The sequence below is a fragment of the Prionailurus bengalensis genome, chromosome A2, assembly GCF_016509475.1.
Source record: "Prionailurus bengalensis isolate Pbe53 chromosome A2, Fcat_Pben_1.1_paternal_pri, whole genome shotgun sequence".
NCBI classification, from domain to species: domain Eukaryota; kingdom Metazoa; phylum Chordata; class Mammalia; order Carnivora; family Felidae; genus Prionailurus; species Prionailurus bengalensis.
In genome coordinates, this window is record NC_057348.1 from 149,236,316 (window position 1) to 149,256,383 (window position 20,068).

The 20,068-nt window shown below is 42.0% G+C and overlaps 1 protein-coding gene across 1 annotated transcript in view; it reads left to right on the plus strand.

Moving 5' to 3' along the window:
- EXOC4 (exocyst complex component 4) overlaps nucleotides 1–20,068 on the plus strand; it is a 754,752-nt gene that overhangs the window by 678,960 nt on the left and 55,724 nt on the right. Inside the window, exons 15-17 of the mRNA XM_043589551.1 lie at nucleotides 4,286–4,427; nucleotides 14,183–14,361; nucleotides 18,025–18,184. Coding sequence (XP_043445486.1) covers nucleotides 4,286–4,427; nucleotides 14,183–14,361; nucleotides 18,025–18,184 — 481 coding nt within the window. The remainder of the gene's footprint in view (nucleotides 1–4,285; nucleotides 4,428–14,182; nucleotides 14,362–18,024; nucleotides 18,185–20,068) is intronic.

A 20,068-nucleotide genomic window follows, 5' to 3' on the forward strand; every position in this document is an offset into this window, starting at 1 on the left:
TGTGTCTCCCTCCCTCTCTCTCTGCCCCTCCCCTGCTCATGCTCTATCTCTCTCTGTCTCTCGAAAATAAACATTAAAAAAAATTTTTTTTAAAGCTATTAAGAGACAGGAAATGGAATTTGCAGAAATTAGCCTTTGCCGAGGAGAGTGAGGGAAAGGAGAGGCTCAAAAATCACTCTCAGGTTTGCAGCTGAGATTCCTAGATCGCCACATCCCTGATGGAAAGGGAATTCAGGGTAAAGAGTAGATGCCAAAGATAGATAATGAGCTTAGTTTTGGACACATTGCATTTGAGATGCCCGTGGGATGTACACAGGTAAAGCTAGCCTGCACACACTTGATCACATGAAGTTTAGGAGTCACCAGTCCCTAGGTAATAGCAAAAACTATGAAAATGGATGAGCTCACTCAGAGAGAACATACAGAATGACAAGTAAGGGAAATGAATAGAGAAAAAAGGCCTGGGAACACCAGCACTCGTGGGTGGGCTACAGGGAGAGGATCCAGGGAAGGAGACAATGAAAACAATGTCAGAGACGTAAAAGTACATCCAGGGGTGTAGGGTGCCATCTAAGCCAAAAGAGAACAGAAATTTAAGAAAAATTGAACGTAGCAGAGAACCTTTCTGAAATTAGGACTGAAAAGCACCCATTGGACTTGACAATTAGGATATCATCTGAATAACGATGTAATAATGTGGTGAAGGCAAAAGGATTATGACACAAGGAAAAGTTAATAGAAGAGGCAAGACCACAGAGAAAGCACGTGTTGACGATTCCTTTGAAGTCTTAATGAGGATATGAGGTCCTTAAGAGAGGGGTGAGGAGAGAATAGGAAGGACAAAGCAGCAGCACAAATTTGGGAAGGCTGCCGAGAACAGGAAAGAGCCAAACCAAGCACTGGCAGAGGAAGGACAAGGGGCATGGAAGGTGTTCTTGAGATGAAGATCCAGAAATTTTTTTGCGGCAACGACCCGTACTTTTGTTTCCCCATCAAAAGATGGGTTGCAGAATTGGTCCAGGATTAGATCAAGCTGCCACTGAAGAATCTGTTTGAAGGTCGTTGGGCAAATGGTGACACATGGCCTCCTCTGGCTACAAGCAAGGCTCGGAATGCAAGCATTTAGGTTTCTGGGGTCTCTTGCAGAGTGAGCAGGGGAGAATTGGAAATATGTGTCGGTTCACCTAACCAAGCAGTGTCTGCCCTAGAGAGCAAGTGTCAGCATCCTCATATAGACCAATCAATTGAGTACAGAAAGCCACAGTTACATTGCCACAATTAGTTAGCTAGGAGTCTCAAAGATGCCTGCTTTTATACAATGGTTGTAAGAGGAATGGAATTTGACGAATGATCTGATGCGACCCCTCCCTAGTATTAGCAAAACAGCTCGAAGTGTATATTTTAATTAAATGAGCAAGCACTAACATTCTTAAAGTCTAGTATATGTGGGCTTTGCTGATACGAAGAACAATCCCCAAGATCTATAACCACATAGCCTCTAAGAGGATGTCTCCGTTTGTGTGTGTCCAGTAGCCTTCTATCTTGACTGTATCCCAAGCCAATTCCGTCAGCACTGCTTGTTTGTAGATTTCCACTGGACATTTAAGAGAGAGTTCCTTGTTTTGTGTGGTATTTGTTTGCCGTGCTCAGCAGTTTTTGCCTCAGTCTATTCCTTCCTGTTAAGAAAACTTTGCAAATTTCAGTGAGCCCTCAGGAATTCAGAGGCCAGCTTTTCAGTAGAACTCTGGGCTGTGATTTTTCATGCTCCTTTACTAAAATGTTATGTTTTCATTGTAGATTACAGTCAAGTGAAATGTACAATGCGCTGCTTTTTTAAACTCCTTTTTACCTCACTCATTCCAAGTTTTATCTGGACTGTTTCTCTTCCATTAACTTACTCTACTTGGATTCTTTTTTTAATTTAACTTCCTTGGTGGAATTTGTCTAGAATGCCTTTGATGGAGTTTAGGAGATCGGTATAACTCTGGACCTCAAGCCGGGCGTCTGATTTCTTCGGGGTCTGATTTCTGCACCTTATCGTTGGCACTTAAAGAGCTCTCAAACCACAGTAACTGACCGTCATTCGGCAGTGGAGTCCAGGGACTCAAAAGCCCTAACATGCTCTGAAGTATTAGAAAAGTGTTACTCGTAGTCACTTTCATCCAGCCTGCCAAATGAAAACATTATGAAGGCAGTGATCTCACCTCGCAGTCGTACAGCATGAGCAGTGTTAACCTGAGAGAGGCGGCACCATGCCACGTGTCCATTGCTACAGATCGAGGTGGTGAGCATTGAACGATGCCAGGGCTGGCAGTAATGCGAAGACTATTTCACTGCATTTCCTTCTTCCTTACAGATCAGATCCCTTGGCCTGAATTTGTTTGTTTGTTTTTTGTTTAATCTTTGCCATGATAACTTATTAAAGTCTGGTTCTCCAGAGGAGATCTTGGCCTTATGAAGCTGGACTGTCTCTCTGGGTCCTTCTCTGGGCTTAGCAAAGTCCAGAAACAGATGCAGCTGTGAAAGGCTGTGACTGCAGACACCGCTGTAGTCAAATGTGACTCTCTACCCTGTGAGGCAAACCCCTCCTGAGTTAGTCAGTGATGCTTTGCCAAATCTTACGTGCCCTAGATCCCAGGAGCCTTTCTTCCAAAAGATACTGCGTCCTCTGACAGAAGAATTTTCAGATGGAAAAGCAAAAAATACCGGTAACGGAATTTTAAGATGGGATTACCTTTTAAGTACCTTGTTGCTATAATTAAGCTTAAGACTCTTAACCTGGACAAGTCACATACCAATGAATAATGATAATTGCTTGTTATTTGTATAATTTTAAGGGAGATTGACATGCTGTTCTTCTATGTGTCTTACCTACAATGGCCCATTTAATGCCCCCCAAAACCCCATGTCATAGGTACTATTATCTCCATTTGACAGCGAGAACCTGAGGCAGACATAATTTAAGGATTTAGCTCTCAGTCTCATAATAAGTAAGTAGTGGAGACAGGATTCAAAGCCAGTCTTGGAAACTCTAGAGAACTAAGAACTCCTCAATGAAATTGCCAAGTTAATTGCTGGTGATCTTTGAGAAACTGTGGGTAACGGGATATGCAGCAGAAGTCTAGACACAAATGTGGTTCACACTTTTGCTGTTAAATTTTGTCAATTACTTGATAGGGATACAGAAGGTAGCTTTCTCAGATTTTCCACAAAGATCTTTTGGGGCTTTTAACTGATTATAAGCTCTGTACAAGTTAAAGTAGAATACAGCGTGCTCTGCCTAACCCCCCCCCCCCCCAAGAAGATTTCGGGCTTACGTGCAAGCAGCATAGCATCCAGAACAGGGGGGCTGATCATTCTCTCTAGGAAGGTCAGACCTACTGTAGTATTTACTACACATTTCAAGGGACAGAATGTTTTTGTTAGCAAATTATGAGAATTATAAAATAATTCAATCTGGTTATTTGAGGAATACCTGAAAAACTGGGGACAGTTAGCCTGGGAAGGGGAAGACTTCAGGGAAGCCAAAAGAGGGGATATCTTCAATACTTGAAGTGCCAGCATACAGGGCAATGATTGCAAAGTTGGTAGGATCAGAGCCAGTGATTAGAATTGAATGGCAACAGGGGCGCCTGGGTGGCTCAGCTGGTTAAGCATCCGACTCTTGGTTTCAGCTCACTTCACGATCTCAGCATCGTGACTTCAAGCCCCACGTCAGGCTCTGCACTGACAGCTGACAGCACAGAGCCTGCTTGTGATTCTCTGTCTCTCCCACTCTCTCTTTCACTCGCTTGTGTACACATGTGTGCATGTGCGTGCTCTCTCTCTCTCTCTCTCTCAAAATAAACAAACTTAAAAAAAAGAAATTAATGGCAACAGATAACGGCTAGATATCGAGGGTCAAATCCTTCAGAGATGAAGTAGGCTGCCTTAAAAGGTATCGAATTTTCTTACATAAACATTTGTGTGAGTAATACAACCAGAAGCGCAACAGCCACTTGAAGATGTACAAGGGACACAAGCAGAGACCACATGGTTGGGCCACATGACGATTAAAGTCACTTCCAGCTCTGAGTTTCTGTTCTATAATTCTGTGAGTTGATTGCAGACGATCGGTGTTGAATCGAGCACAGAGGTAGGCTGTCATGTCTTGGACGTCTCATGCTGCCAACACTGACATTAGCCAAATTGGTCAAAACACGATGAACAACAAAATAGTGCGTCGCTTCAAACAAATCTGTGGGCACCTAGCGCAGTGACTGGTGTTTTCTCCCCCTTCTTTCAGTGCTGTCTCCTGCTCAAGAGAGCCACGTAAACATGGATCTTCCCCCAGTGTCGGAGCAGATCATGCAGACTCTGAGCGAACTTGCCAGATCTTTCCAGGATATGGCTGACCGCTGCTTGCTGGTCCTACACCTGGAAGTCAGGTACGACACAGCCAAGCCCGGGGCTTTGCTCTTTGAATGCACAGTGGGTCATAAATCGCTTGCTGCTTTCTGGGGAGTGTCACCACAACTTTTGATTCTGAGTTTTGATGCTGTCCTTTTTTTTTTTTTTTTTTTTTACACTGAATGTGATTTTTAGTGTTAATCGGTCACGGTAAAAGTTTTTCAGCATGTGCTGTATCGTCAGCATGGTGATTCAGTGTTTGCATGGCTTGTGACATCAGCATGATGTGGATTTGAATGTCCCTACCAGCTAACTAGTCCATCTTAAGTCAGTTAATGACCTTTACTGGTCCTGTTTTCTCATCTTAAAAATACAACAATAATTCCTCACTTAGAGACTTTATAAATGAAATAATAAATAATAAGTACAATGCCGGCCACAAAATAAAGGCTCAAGTGTGGTAGTTCTGCGATTATGGTGACTTTATTGTCACTGATATTTTTACCGACATACTCAGCTAATCAGTAAGGAAGTATATGGATCCAAGAACCATGGGCCCCTCCTACCAGACCTTAAAGCCCAGGAGGAGGTTATGTTAGAAAATAACTGAGGAGAAAAGTTTCAAACATCTTTGAATATGGCACCCCATATTCTTGGACTCTTTCCTTCCCCTGCAGTGTAGAACATTCTTAGGTTTGCTGGCCTCTCTTATCACAACTATGGAAATGGTAGAAAGAAAAGACTGGGAAGTTTTCAATCGTTTGCTCATTCAGTAAACATTTACCGAGTGCCCTCTTTGTGCAGGGCAGTGTCTAGAAATTGGGATACGGCAATGAAAAAAACACTCAAGGTTCCTGCTCTCATGGAGCTACATTGTAAGGGGGGAATATGGCCAATGAGTGAACAAAAAAGATAATTTCTGAAAAGTGCAACAAACAAAATAAAATAGCATAATGGAATCAAGCAATGCTAGCCAACAAAAATGTAAAGTGAGCTATATGTTCAAACCACATAGATAATTAAATTTTTCTAATAGTCACATTTGAAATAGTAGAGAGAGACATAAATTATAATCTATTTTATCTAAACCAGTGTATCACAAATATTATCATTTCAGCATGTAACTAACCTGAAAATTATTGATGAGCTATTTTGCCTTTTTGTGTACTAAGCCTTTTGAATGTGCATATTTTACACTTACAGCACCTTGACATTCAGACTGGTCACATTTCAAGTGCTTGATAGCCACACGTGGCTAGTGCTGTCATACTGGACAGTGCAGAGAGTAGCTGGGTTTGACGACAAAGGGGGACTGGCTTTTTTGTTTTTTTGTTTTTTAATAGTGTGGTCAGAGAAAATTGACAGGATAACAAGAAGGAGCCATCTGTACAAAGCCCCAGGAGAAAAGAATTTCAGGCAGAGAGGGCAGCACTCCAAGGTCCTGAGAAAATCGAGCTTGGCAGTGCTGAGGAACGGAGAGGGGTCCAGTATGACCATAGCCCTATGACCAAGGAGGTCGGAGGAGTGGAAGGGATACATAAAGAGGCGGGCTGGAGCCTGACCATGTGTGGTCACCAAGCCTGGCACATGATAGCAACCCTCAGACCAAGTAAATAGTTCAGATTTTATTTTAAGTGCATTAAGAAGTCATAGAAGGGTTGTAGACAAGGGACAGAACTTCATTCAGTCATTCACTCTTTCATCCATTTACCTTTTTTAAAGTCTTTATTTATTTATTTTGAGAGAGACAGCAACAGTATGAGCAGGGAAGAGGCAGAGAGAGAGGCAGAGAGAGAATCCCAAGCAGGCTCTGGGCTGCCAGCTGTGGAGCCCAACGTGGGACTCGAACTCACAAACCATGAGATCATGGCCTGAGCCAAAACCAAGAATCAGACTCTCCACCGACTGAGCCACCAAGGCGCCCTCCCCCCGCATTTACATTTTTAAAAGAGCACCTTAACTGTTGTTTGGAAAAGGGATGATAGGAAGAAATATGAATGGAAGCATAGCGACCATTGAGACCAGTTACGAGCACCAGAGTAACAGGTGGAGGTGTGCCAAGGGTTAGTTTGAGATATATCCCAAAGGTAGAGCTGATGCAATGTGTTGATCAACTGGGTCGGGCGCAGGGGCTGGTGGCAGTGAAAGAGGGGACTCAAGGAAAACCACCAGCTTTGGGGTGAGAGTAATTATGTGGATGCCAGGGCCATTAACTAACTGAGGGGAGAAAGTCTGAAGGGGGGAGAAAGGTTGAGAGAGGGGTGGAAGCCAAGACTTCCGTCTTGGAAACGTTCAGTTTGAGATGCTTCCTAGACCTCTAGGTAGCAATGTCAGATAGTTGGATAGAGACTTTTGGGACTTCAGGATCAGAAAACTCAAGATCAGAAACTATGTACATTACATCAGAAAGGGTGATACATTTTCTTCTATATTACCATGAGACATTATTAAAGTTTATGGAGTATTTTACTTTCTCGTTTGGAGTCTTTACTGTATTAAATTTTTAAAAATGTAAATAGACTCCCTCTGTCTGTCCCTCCCTCGCTCATGCTCTGCCTCTCTCACTGTCAAAAATGAATAAATGTTTTTTAAAAAAACGGGGGGAGGGGGCGCCCGGGTGGCTCAGTCGGTTGGGCGTCCGACGTCAGCTCAGGTCATGATCTCGCAGTCCGTGAGTTCGAGCCCTGCATCGGGCCCTGTGCTGACAGCTCGGAGCCTGGAGCCTGCTTCAGATTCTGTGACTCCCTCTCTCTGTCCCTCCCTCACTCATGCTGTGTCTCTCTCACTCTCAAATATGAATAAATGTTAAAAAAATATATATAAATAGGATTTTGGTTCACATGTTTGGACTCCAGTTAGAACTTGGATACCTTTAGGGTGCTGGGTGGCTCAGTTGGTTAAGCGTCCAACTTCGAGTCAGGTCATGATCTCACGGTTCGTGGGTTCGAGCCCTGCATCAGGCTCTGTGCTGACAGCTTAGAGCCTGGAGCCTGCTTCAGATTCTGTGTCTCCCTCTCTCTCTGCTCCTCCCCCACATCTCCCTCTTTCTCTGCTCCTCCCCCACTCACGCTCTGTCTCTCTCTCTCTCTCTCTCAAAAATAAATAAACATTAAAAAAAAGAAGAACTTGGATATCTTCAGGTGTGCTCAGGCAAAGCCAAATTGATAATGTATTGTGGATATCATTTCTTTTGTATGCCTCCTGCTTTTTTCATTCTTCATTATCTTGTCCAGTGAGTTACTTCTTAATTGCTTATGAGCACCTTGTGAGTGGAGTAAGAGAAGAAGCATTGCAGATTTGAAATGTTTTACCCAGCATTATTTCCGATTTTGTTTCTCACATGCAGCTGTCCAGAAAGAAAGGCTCTTCCTCTGCGTTTTCTGACTTGTTTTACGATAGTTTGTAGATTTGTTTTCTATTTATTTACAGGCTGACAGTGAAATAAATCGGGTGGTTTCTACGAATAGATAAATGCAATAGACAAAACAAAAACCAAAACAAAAAACAGTAACATTCTTATGCCTCTGTTACCCGGGTTGCACAGAAAAGCAAGGGAACATCAAATTAATTACTATCACAGCTCCCGGAATTTATGCTAGTGATTGTGTTGGGAGCACAGCGTCTTCCACATTCAGAATTAGCTGCTTGTCCTATAGTTAATTCCAAGTGGGAGATTTTCAACACATTTGAGGAAGTCTTTTAAATCCTCAACCTCTAGTCTGTCCTTTTTATTTTGGTACATCATGACAGTACTATTCTTAATGCTGAACATATTTCAGTCATTATTTGTTAACTCTACAAGAAACTACCCATTGCTCTATCTCCTTCAACATTCGTTTAAAAACAGAAAAAGGTCATTGTAAGCATGAAAAACAAAAAGGACCGAGTTTTAGAGTCCTGGATGCAGAATTCTCTTTCCTTGACTTTCACTCAGAACACTAAACATGTTTATTTTCTCAAAGTTAAACTCCTTGATCTTATAACATGGTTTCAGCATTCAGGTTGCTTTCTTATGAATGTGCTCCATATTGTCTTTGTCCCTTTGAAAGTATGGTAGATGACACTAGGCAGAAAGCTCCATGGATGGCTCAGACAATGAATGTGGACACACTTCATTCATTCCTTGTCACAGGAACGTGCATTTTTGTGTGCATCTGTTTATACGGTTGATGACACTATATCAATAGGCCGTACGTATAGGATCCGTACACGGTCCTATAATAATGCTGAAATAAGGAGACTGCTGAGCGCTCTGGATATCCACAGCGCGTGACCGTGGAAGAGACTCTCGGCTCCCAGAAGGCAGGAATCAGGTGTGCCTTGTTCATTCCTGTGGCCCCAGAACCTGGAATAGTCCTGCTACATAATAGGTGCTCAATAAAAACCTGAATGCTTCTTGCGAATTAGCTGGTTTGAAATCAAGCCTCGATAAAACACGTGCTATTTCTCCAACCAAAACCTGTTGCCCTTTCAAGAAAATGAATTGGTTTGGAGACTCTGTTTTCGCCATATGCTGTCTAAGAAGTACAGAGATGCATGGCCAGCATCACCCTTGTCACCAGAATCTGCTAGTGTTTGTTTTGTTCCCATCCTGCCATAGAAGAGAATTAGAACTCAGGCCCTGTCACTCAGGAGCTGGTGCAATGAAGAAGTGCCTGGTTAGGTACTATCTCTGGTACTTTTACCCCAGAAGCCACTGAAATAAGATAGCACCACAGAAATTAACAGGGAAAAAAAAGTATGGAAAATGCTAGCGAGAAGTCCAGAACAATTTCAAACGCCCATGTGTGTCTTTTTCACCAAATTTTTTTTTTTTTATATCCATAGCCCGTATTTTTCTGTAACATGTTAAAGTTCAAGCCAGAAAGTGTTCTCAAATCCAGTAGGTTCTGCATTTAAGGACCCGTCCAAAGAGCATTTGACATTTTACCTGCGTCATTTTCGGTCACATTTAACCAATAATCAGCCCCTTTCCACAGTTTGAAGCCTAAGGCAAATGACACCCCCAAGAAATGAAAGACATGGTGAGACCATTTAAAATTGTTGAGGTGGTGTTTTTTTTTTCCTATTTGAACTTTAGAAGAAGAAAATTAAGTTGCCATTTGAGCCCAAGATGCCAAGAATGTCACCTTTTATCGGCTGATTTCTCTCACCATCAGGAGGGCTCTAAGTGGGTCCAACAGCAACCGCCTGTCACTGTTGGGATCCTGAGTGTGCACTTTCTGAAAATCAACCACCCTGCTGTGTAATCAGCAATATTTGCAGAAAACCTTAATGCCAAGGTCGTGTTAAGGTCAGCAACAACATGCCAGAATCCAAAGAAAACACTTTTTGAATTTGACATTGGCCAGCGACTGTTTTCTTTTTCACCTCTAATCACTGGGGGAGAGGAAGATCGTACCTTAAAGCCGTCTTACTTCTCTCTTCTGCCACTCACTTCAGGATCTTAGAAGCACTCCCCTCCCATTCAGGAGAATGTCCCAAGCGGTCTCTCTCCTTTCAGTTGCTCCCATTCTTCACCATCAGCCCACCCGTTATACTGTGCTAGAGTGATCTTGCCAAAGCTCGTATCTGATTATATCATTCCACCTCTTAAAATCCTAAGGCTCCCACCTCCCAAGGCTCCCTAGAAGCCATTCTCAGATGAAACCCAGAATCCTTAGATGGCCTCCAAAGCTGAATGACCTACCCATGTCCCCAGGCTCACCTCATGCCCCTGTCTTCATATGTGATCTCTGCATACCAAAAGGAACCACTTGTCATTCCTCAAAACCAACCTTCATTCACACCCTCATGCCTTTGTCCAGAGTCTTCCCTTGCTAGAGTTATGTCATCTGTAATTTACTGTAAAAATACCTCAGCACTGATGGCTTGATCTCATTTTCAGCTAAGAGCTGCTCAGTTTAAATGTCAACCACAGTAGCCATCAATTTCCCTAGTCATGAATCCCACCCCAGATTGGTCAACTTTCATTCTATCAGAAAGGTCACCTTCCGGAGGGCACTGCAACCAGTGCAGTTACTGGTAACTTGATTAACACTATACACCTTGCCAATTAGCAGATGAATGCCAGTATAAATTTTTGTTGGCGAAATTAGTCATTAGTTGATGCAGCTATTAGATCACCACTGATAATGAAAATGAACTGATAGTCAAGATACTTAGATTCCCCTGCATGAGCAGGTTATAAGAATACATCACATCCTATACAAAATTATAAAACCTAAAACTATAAAACTTCTAGAAGAAAACATAGGGAGAGAAATTCTGTGACTTTGTTTAGGCCAAGATTTATTACATAGGACCCGAAAAAACACCATCCAAAAAGAAAAAAATGATAAATTGAAGTCCATCAAAATTGAAAACCATTCTTTTTTTGTTTTTAATTTTTTTAACGTGTATTTTTGAGACCGAGAGAGACAGAGCATGAACGGGGGAGGGTCAGAGAGAGGGAGACACAGAATCTGAAACAGGCTCCAGGCTCTGAGCTGTCAGCACAGAGCCCGACGCAGGGCTCGAACTCACGGACCACGAGATCATGACCTGAGCGGAAGTCGGCCGCTTAACCGACTGAGCCACCCAGGCGCCCCGAAAACCATTCTTAAAAAGACATCACTAAAATGAAAAGACAAGCCAAAGAGTGAGATAAAATATTTGTAAAATGCATATCTAATAAAGGAGTTGTATCCAGAACATATAAAGAATACCCAAAACAACCCATTAAAAAAGTTGGGCAAGAATTATGAGCACAAAGGTATATGGATGGCAGACAAACACATGAAAATATGCCCAACATCATTAGTCATTAGGAAACTGAAAATTTAAAATCACAATGAGATATCACTGTACACATCTATTAGAATGTGTTTTATTAATTTTTTTTTAAACTAACAAACACTGAAGGCTTTATGCAAAGCAAACTAAGTGTGACAAAGACAAATACTGCATGGTGGCACTTATATGCAGAATTGAAAAAAAAAAGTCAAAGTCATAGAAACAGAATAGGACAGTTGTGTCTGGGATTGGGGGAAATAGAGGTTGGTGATGGTACAAACTTTAGCTATAAGTTTTGAATAAGGCCCAAGAATCTAATTTAAAACATGGTGACTATGGTTGATGACACTGTACTGTATAATTGAAATTTGTTAAGATGCTAAAAGTAGAACTTAAATGTTCTCATGGTTAAAAAAAAAAAAAAAGAATAAATATGTGATGGACATGTTCATTAACCAGACTGGGGAAAGCCTTCCACAAGGAATGTGTATATCAAATCATGATGTGTACTTACAATGTCTCACAGTATTATAGATCAGTTATACCTCAGTAAAGCTAAAATCTTTTTAAAAACTGGTGACAGTAGGTGCTGGTGCAGATGCTCAGCATCTGGAACTCTTGTACGCTGCTGGTAGGAAAGCGAAATGGCATAGCACCTTTGGAAAATAGTTTGGCAGTTTCTTTTTTTTTTTGTTAGTTTTTTTTTTTTAACGTTTATTTATTTTTGAGACAGAGAGAGACAGAGCATGAACAGGGGAGGGGCAGAGAGAGAGGGAGACACAGGATGTGAAACAGGCTCCAGGCTCTGAGCTGTCAGCACAGAGCCCGACGCGGGGCTCGAACCCACGGACCGTGAGGTCATGACCCGAGCCGAAGTCGGACGCTTAACCGACCGAGCCACCCAGGCACCCCAGTTTGGCAATTTCTTATAAAATTAAAATATACTTATCTACATGACCCAGCGATTCTAGTACTTACCCACTGGAAATGAAAATTTGCATTTACCCAAAATCCCGTACCTGAAGCAGCTTTTTGTGATATCACCCCAGAGTAGAAACAGTCCAGATGTCAGCGGACGAATGGTTAAATTGTGGTACCTCCATACGGTGGAGATGTGCTCAGCAGTAACAAGGAATGAACAATAAAGTGGATAAATCACAGATGCCTCAGGCTGACCACAAGAAGCCAAACTCCGAAAGCTACATACTCTATGATTCCATTTATATGGCACTCTGGACAAGACGGAACTATAGGAAGGAAGCATAGATAGGTCAGTGGTTGCCAGAGCCTTGGAGTATGGGTAGGGGTTGACTGCAGAGGGGCTCACGGGAATTCTAGGAGTGATGCTGTTGTTCTGTAACTTGATCATAGTGGCGATTGTACAACTGTGTAGATTTGTCAAAACTACACTACAAAATACACTAAAAAGGGTGATTTTTTACTGTTGATACATTATTTCTCAGTAAACCTTACTTTAAAAAAGAAAGATGAAAGCCAAGCCTAAAGATCCAGCGTTACGGATAAGGCCCAAGGCTTTTGCAGCCATTTGTTTAGGAGTATTTCCTATTACTTAATGCAGACTATAAGGGTACCAGAATTTTGACTCTGAACCTCCCGTGGTACGATCAGACAGAGCACCTAAAACAATAATTAGGACTTCACTGAGCTTATAGGAAAGACTGTTCGAACTGTGCCTGCCAACGGACGGAAGGTTTTGGTTTTGTTTTTTTAAGAAACGCCTATATGTGTGGTAGAATTATTTGGAGTGAAACCTGCTTTCGTTACAGCTTAACACAAAGGTTATGGAGTGGCCTGTCTTGACCCATCTCAGACTTCTTTGGCAGTTACCAGTAACTACCAAAAAGACCCTAAGAACTGTGCATGGTCAGAGTGATCAGGCCATGTCAACAGAGGAATGCACTCCTTTATCAAGCTCATTCAGATCATCTTTCTTACTTAAGTATCACCTCCTGTTGTGAACCTTTCCTGACGCTCCATGGCAGGTTTCCATGGCACGTGGATACATGTGCTTCTGAGTGAGACACTGCCTTCTTTTGGTCTCTGTCTCTCTCTTTTTTTTTTTTTTTTTTTTTTTTTTTTCCTCAGTCTGCCTGACTAGGCTAGGGAGTGTTTAAGGGCATAAATCATGTCGCACATTCCCAAGGCCGAGCACAATTTTATTTTTAAATAAGTAAGTTTATTTTGGCATTTTACTTAAGTAATAGATGAATAATAATAAATATGATAATAGCAATGATAGCCAACACTTACTATGCACTTGCTTTGTGCCAGGCCTGTGCTGTATGCTTTATGTTCACCAGCTCCTCCGAGCACCTTATGAGGTAGGTGTGGGCATCATCTAGACAAGGAAACCAAGAAAGTAACTTGCCCAGAATCACACAGCTAGAACATGTTGGAATTGGGAGTTGAAACCAAAGTAGTCTCATTCCAAAGCCTGCTCTTTAGAGCTCTGTGACCTCTGCCTCTCATTTTCACTATAGTAATATCCATTGAAAGATACAGTGCTTTTCACAGTATGTGTATAATCCAGTCTTTGAAAGGAATCTTAGGGGTGCCTGGGTGGTTCAATCGGTTAAGCGTCCGACTTCGGCTCTCGCGGTTCAAGAGTTCGAGCCCCACATCAGGCTCTGTGCTGACAGCTTGGAGCCTGGAGCCTGCTTCCGATTCTGTGCCTCCCTGTCTCTAGCCCTCTCCCGCTCACCCACTGCCTGCCTTACCCTCTCTCAAAAATAAACTTCTTTTTTTTTTTTAAAGGAATTTTAGAGTTCATTTACTCCTCATCCCCAATGTTTAGATTAAGCAAGTGAGGATCATGGAAGCGGACTTGCTCAAGATCTCTCACTTGCTAGGTGGCTTTCCAGTGAATGAGCAGAGGAGTACGTAAATATTTACAGAGCCACAGCTGCCTTAAGTGTTTGGGTGTTCTGTCACAAGAAGATTATTGTTTCCATCAGGAAAATGTGTTACTGACTGCTCTCTCCATCCTTGCCTCTCTTAGGGTTCACTGTTTCCATTATCTCATCCCCCTTGCAAAGGAGGGGAACTATGCCATTGTCGCTAATGTGGAAAGTATGGATTATGACCCTCTGGTGGTCAAGCTCAACAAAGACATCAGCGCCATTGAAGAGGCCATGAGTGCCAGCCTTCAGCAGCATAAGTTCCAGTATATATTTGAAGGTCAGACCCTGCCTTTGCCCTTGGGATCTGGGGAGGAAGGAAGGGTGAAGGGTTTTTTGTGTGTGTCTCTCTACTTTTGAAGTTCAAAACTTGTAGTTGTTTGGGGTTTTTTCCTTTTCTTTTCTTTTCTTTTTGGATTAAAGCTGCAATACCTAGTTTCTCTGTGTATGGCTAGGTGCACAACAATATGGCTGCCATCTGCTCCCGGTTGATAAGATTTAATCCAACATAAGGCAGATAGATGGCAGTCTGGCTGCCTCCCTGACATGTCACTCATAAGAATTGGGTAAATATGTAGAGTGGGCCATGAGACCCACTCAAGAGGAGTTCATAAAAGGAAAAGAAACAAGATGCCTGGGTGGCTCAGTTGGCTAAGCATCTGACTCTTGATTTCAGCTTGAGCATGATCTGACAGGTTTGTGGGGTCGAGCCCCACAACGCAGAGCCCATTTGGGATTCCCTCTCTCCTCTCTCCCTGCCCTTCTCCCATGTGTGCATACATGTGCGTGCTCTCTCTCAAATTAAAAATAAATAAAAATTAAAAAGCTTTAAAAAAAGAAAAGAGAAAGAAACACGTATACAATGAGAAGAGGACTCTGAAAGATCTGTCATTGGCGAAGATTATCAGTGAAAGGGCAAGGTTTCTCTCAAAGAATGCCCTGTTGTCTGAAAAGACCAGAAACCTCTGATCAGCAGAGATTTTAGAAAGGCTGCATCCATGAATGCCTTGGGGCAGGCCAGCAAGGAAAGGTATGAAAGACAGTTCCATCTAAAGGCATTCATTTTCAACATTTCAAAATATGTGATGCCAGCCAAATAAGTTTTCATGCTGGAGTCCCCCACTAGGGACCCCTTTTGGGACTTCAAACTATATTCCCTTCTTTCTTGTTTTGGTTTATTTGTATGTAGGCCTGGGTGCCAAAAGTATCTACGAGGTCTCTCAAAATTAAACCAGTGTTATTTCAAATAATTAAGAAGGGACACCGTGCAAATAATCGTGGAACCCAGAGACAGGAAAGAAATGCTGGGCCATTGCTCACTTTATAAAACAGTTATGTCCCAGCACATTTGGACCCCGAAACTAAAAATCTTATTTTCCCACTAAATTGTATCATAAAGGTGGAGGTATGTTCTGAGAGGAAACTATCCCTAAAAGACTTAAGCCAAAAAGTCTAAGTGATTAAAAGGTGAGCTGTTCCTTGCATGGTGCTGACACTCCAAGGGCCGCAGCGGTGCCCATCGGAGAAGTCACTCCTCACTCACTGCACAGTTTCCTTCTTGCTCTCGACCGGGGCTCTTCTAAGCCCTATCTTGCAGTTCCCAGACTTTCTCTCCCATTTTTCCCAGCCATTTCTTAACATCTAATCCTGATGAGTAGCGACATCTTCTTGAAATATGAGCATAACACACTGAGGTAGAGTAGGGTTTAAGAAACCATAAATTGGAGACCTTCTGTTTAAAAAGCTCTAGCTATTTCTCCGTGACACCACTTTCCAAATCGAAAAGGCGTAATATGGAATTTCCCAAGGGGTAGAGAGTGGGTGGGGAGGACAGGATCCCAGTCTTCTTTGGTGTGACAGAAAAAAGTATGTTACCACAGGTATTATATGAAATTGCCATGGGCACCTAGGTGGCTCAGTCAGTTAAGCATCCGACTTTGGCTCAGGTCATGATCTCACAGATCATGAGTTCAAGCCCTGTGTCGGGTTCTGTGCTGACAGCTCAGAGCCTGGAGCCTGCTTCAGATCTTGTGTCTCCCTCTATCCCTGCCCCTCCCCCGCTTGCGCTCTGTCTCTCTCTCTCTCTCAAAAATAAGCAGAGAGGGAGGGAGGCAAACTATAAGAGACTCTTAAATACTGAGAACAAACTAAGGGTTGATGGGGGGTGGGGGAGAGGGGCATTGAGGAGGGCACCTGTTGGGATGACCACTGGGTGTTGTATGAAAACCAATTTGACAATACATTATATTTAATAAAAAATAAAATTAATTGGGGCACCTGGGTGGCGCAGTCGGTTAAGCGTCCGACTTCAGCCAGGTCACGATCTCGCGGTCCGGGAGTTCGAGCCCCGCGTCGGGCTCTGGGCTGATGATGGCTCGGAGCCTGGAGCCTGTTTCCGATTCTGTGTCTCCCTCTCTCTCTGCCCCTCCCCCGTTCATGCTCTGTCTCTCTCTGTCCCAAAAATAAATAAACGTTGAAACAAAAAAATAATAATAATAATAAAATAAAATTAATTAAAATAAATAAACATTTAAAAAAATTCTTAATTTGAAATTACCAGTATACAGTGGTAATGTAAAGCAGACAACCTCCAATAGGTTTTATTTTTAATTATTATGATCTATTATACATATTTATTAACATAAATTTACTTATTTAATATATTGATTATTATTTGCTATTCTCTATACACAGTGCACCCCCCTCCTCCATTGCCTACACTCAGGGCAAACTGCATTTTACCATGGTGGAATAAAATTATGCCTGAAGTTACAGGCTCAGTAAAATCACACCAAAACGTGACTTACAGAGATTTTTCACATCAATCAGTTGTCTGGCTTTACATGTAAAATCCACGTGTGTGTTTCTTTTTCTTTGAGTAAAAAGCCTTTTGCTTCACTTTCAAATGGTAACACATACAAGTGAGTTCGTGGTCTGGAAGTAACGCTGGATGAGGGGAGCTGAAGCAAGAGAGAATGTTCCTCCTCTCCTTTTTGACCTTCATCCTAAACGAGGAAACTCATTTTGCAGATAGTGGGAGTCACTGAACCTGAAGAGGTGCCCTGAGCTCCCATCTGAACCTTCACCACAGAGGAACTCTGCCTTTAGAAGGGGAAGATAACAAAAATAGTAGACGGCTTGTAACAAGCCGGACTAGCTTTAGAGTTCTAGCGAAAGCTTTGACAAATGGCAACCCACATGTATCAATTTCTTATTCTATTTTTGCCTTATTAGGTTCCAAATCAACTTTTGAGCCAAAAGTACACCCCTGGCTTTTTTTGTGGGAGGAAGAGGAAAGCAAACAGATCATTGTATTTACATGTATTCATCTCTGCTTCCAAAACCACTTTGCAGAAAAATGAGTCCCACTGCTCTTGAGTAGTTTATAACAACCTGGCTTCTTTTCTTTTTTTTTTTTTTAACTTTTTAATGTTTTTATTTTATTTTTGAGAGAGAGAGAGAGAGTGTGTGAGCGAGGGGTAGCGGGTAGAGAGAGAGGGAGACACAGAATCTGAAGCAGGCTCCAGGCTCTGAGCTGTCAGCACAGAGCCCGGCTCAGGGCTCGAACTTAAGAACCGCGAGATCATGACTTGAGCCGAAGTCGGACACTTAACCGACTGAGCCACCCAGGCGCCCCTAACCTGGCATATTTTCTAAGCCCCTGGTATGATAGCTTATGATATATATGGCAGTGCTGGAGCTATGGATTTACCAGGTTATGTTACATAAAGCCTCTCCATATCTATTAGGACAATATTTAAATACTCTGGAACAAGTATAAGATCAGTGGGCACAACAACCCTCACAGGTATGTTTTCTTTGGTCGTTTAAATTTGTGGAGGATGACAAGAGAGAAATCCTTCCATATTCATGTGTAAGTTCATGCAGGGTGGCACTAATCTATCTTCTCTTTTCCCTCCACTCACGTGTGCTGGCCCCTCAGGCCTGGGTCACCTGATCTCCTGCATCCTCATTAATGGTGCCCAGTACTTCAGGCGCATCAGCGAGTCCGGCATCAAGAAGATGTGTAGAAACATTTTTGTCCTTCAGCAGAATTTGACCAACATCACCATGTCGCGGGAGGCAGACCTGGATTTTGCAAGGTAGGAGGAAAGATTGGGCGAAGCCCCTTGTACCAAAGCCAAGATCCCATTGCCCGTAAAAATCATTTAGAAAAATGGATTCTCGGTACTGCAAAAGTTAATTTAAAAAACAAAAACAGTGAAATAATTAGATGTTCTTTAGTCTTAGAGAAGGTAATTCGGTACAATTCTGTTGGATGCTTAACCTCACTTAGGCAGGCAGTTTTCCCTCTTGTCTAAGCTAAGCTCTTACTACAAAACTTCAGTAACTTTTTTCTTATTATGAAAGTAATATTTGCTCACTGCCTAAGATCTGTGACATAAAATACAAAAAATAAAATAAACATTACTCCTAAGACTTTCATCCAGAGACTTTGACATTGGGCGTTATTTCTCCTGGCTTTTGTGCCTGGGCTAAGTATACAAGTGAATTTTCATACTATGCGTGCATGCAATTTCTCTTTTTACAAAATTGGAACTATGTTAATGTAATTTTATATTTGCTTAACTGCATTTTCCCATATCAGTACTATTCTTTGAAAACAGTGTTTTATGTATATAAAAATAATAGATAAAATGTATAACATACAAAATATGTGTTAATCAACTGTTTATGTTCTCAGTGAGGCTTCTGGTCAGCAGTAGGCTGTTAGTAGTTAAGTTTTCTGGCGGGGAGTCAGAAGTTATACACAGATTTGCGACTGTGTGGGAGGTTGGCGCCCCTACCTTCCCACACTGTTCAAGGGTCGGCGGTATCACGTTTAATACCTGAACACTTACTCCACGGCATAAATTAGGCATTATTTAATCATTTGCAAATTTTTTAAGCATTAGGATTTTTTCCCTTTTTTTCTCTCATTATACATAACAAGGGTTGAGTGTATGTGTCCATGAATCTTTTTCCTCATCTGTTCTCTCTTCCCAGTTGACACCCGTCTTCTCTTCTCATGTTCGTTGTGGGGGCTCATCGTCAACCATGCCCACCCTTCATGTCCCTGAAGGCTCTTCTTTTAAATCGCACTCTTCCTTTCTGTCCTAGGTTCGCTGATCTCAGTTTTTAATGTTTCTTTATAATGCGCTTTTTCAAATTTAAGAGGTGATTTTATTCCCTCTTCGTGTGGTCTCAACGCTGGCTCTCCCTTACTTAAATCATCAGACCTTTGGAGCTTCAGTGAAAGTGAAAACAGTTTTGCAGAGGATGAATGCTTATCGTACCGTGGTGCATTACTGCTGCTTGTACCTTGGTGAATTATTCCACAGACTCCCTTATGGCTAGAAAGTCATTTGTTTGTGATAGTGCAGAGTTCTCCTGCCTAACATTTAGTACTTCTGTGCCATTTCACTTAACTTTTGGATTCCTCGAGAAGTTCTAGAAAATTTGAAACAATTCTGAAGACATTTCAAAGGATGATGAAATATTACATTACTTTGACAAGTATTAAGACATATGTGCTAGGATCTTTGTTTGGAAAGCATATAACCATATATCTTCATTTTTAACTTTTCTTCTCCAATCTATCACTCCCATTTGTTTCATTGCCACCTGTTCCTCTGCTTCTCTGTCCTCCTCCTGTCTTGTTCTTCCTTCTTGCGTGTGTGTGTGTGTGTGTGTGTGTGTGTGTGTTCATTAAACTTCCTATTTTAGGCTAAATTTGGTAGAAAGCCTTCCTTGCTCAGATTAGGGAAACCAGGTGTGACTGAATACTGCATTTATTTGGTCGCTCTTATGGGGAATGATCTCATTATTGAATTAGTCTATTCATAATAACATTGACAAGGGGAAGTTAAGTACATGGAGGCCTGAGGGATACAGCAAAGCATTACTAATTCTCTGAGGAATATAATTCTTAAATTCAATCATCCTTTTTTAAATGATTTTTTTTTATTTAGCTGAAATAAGTAAAT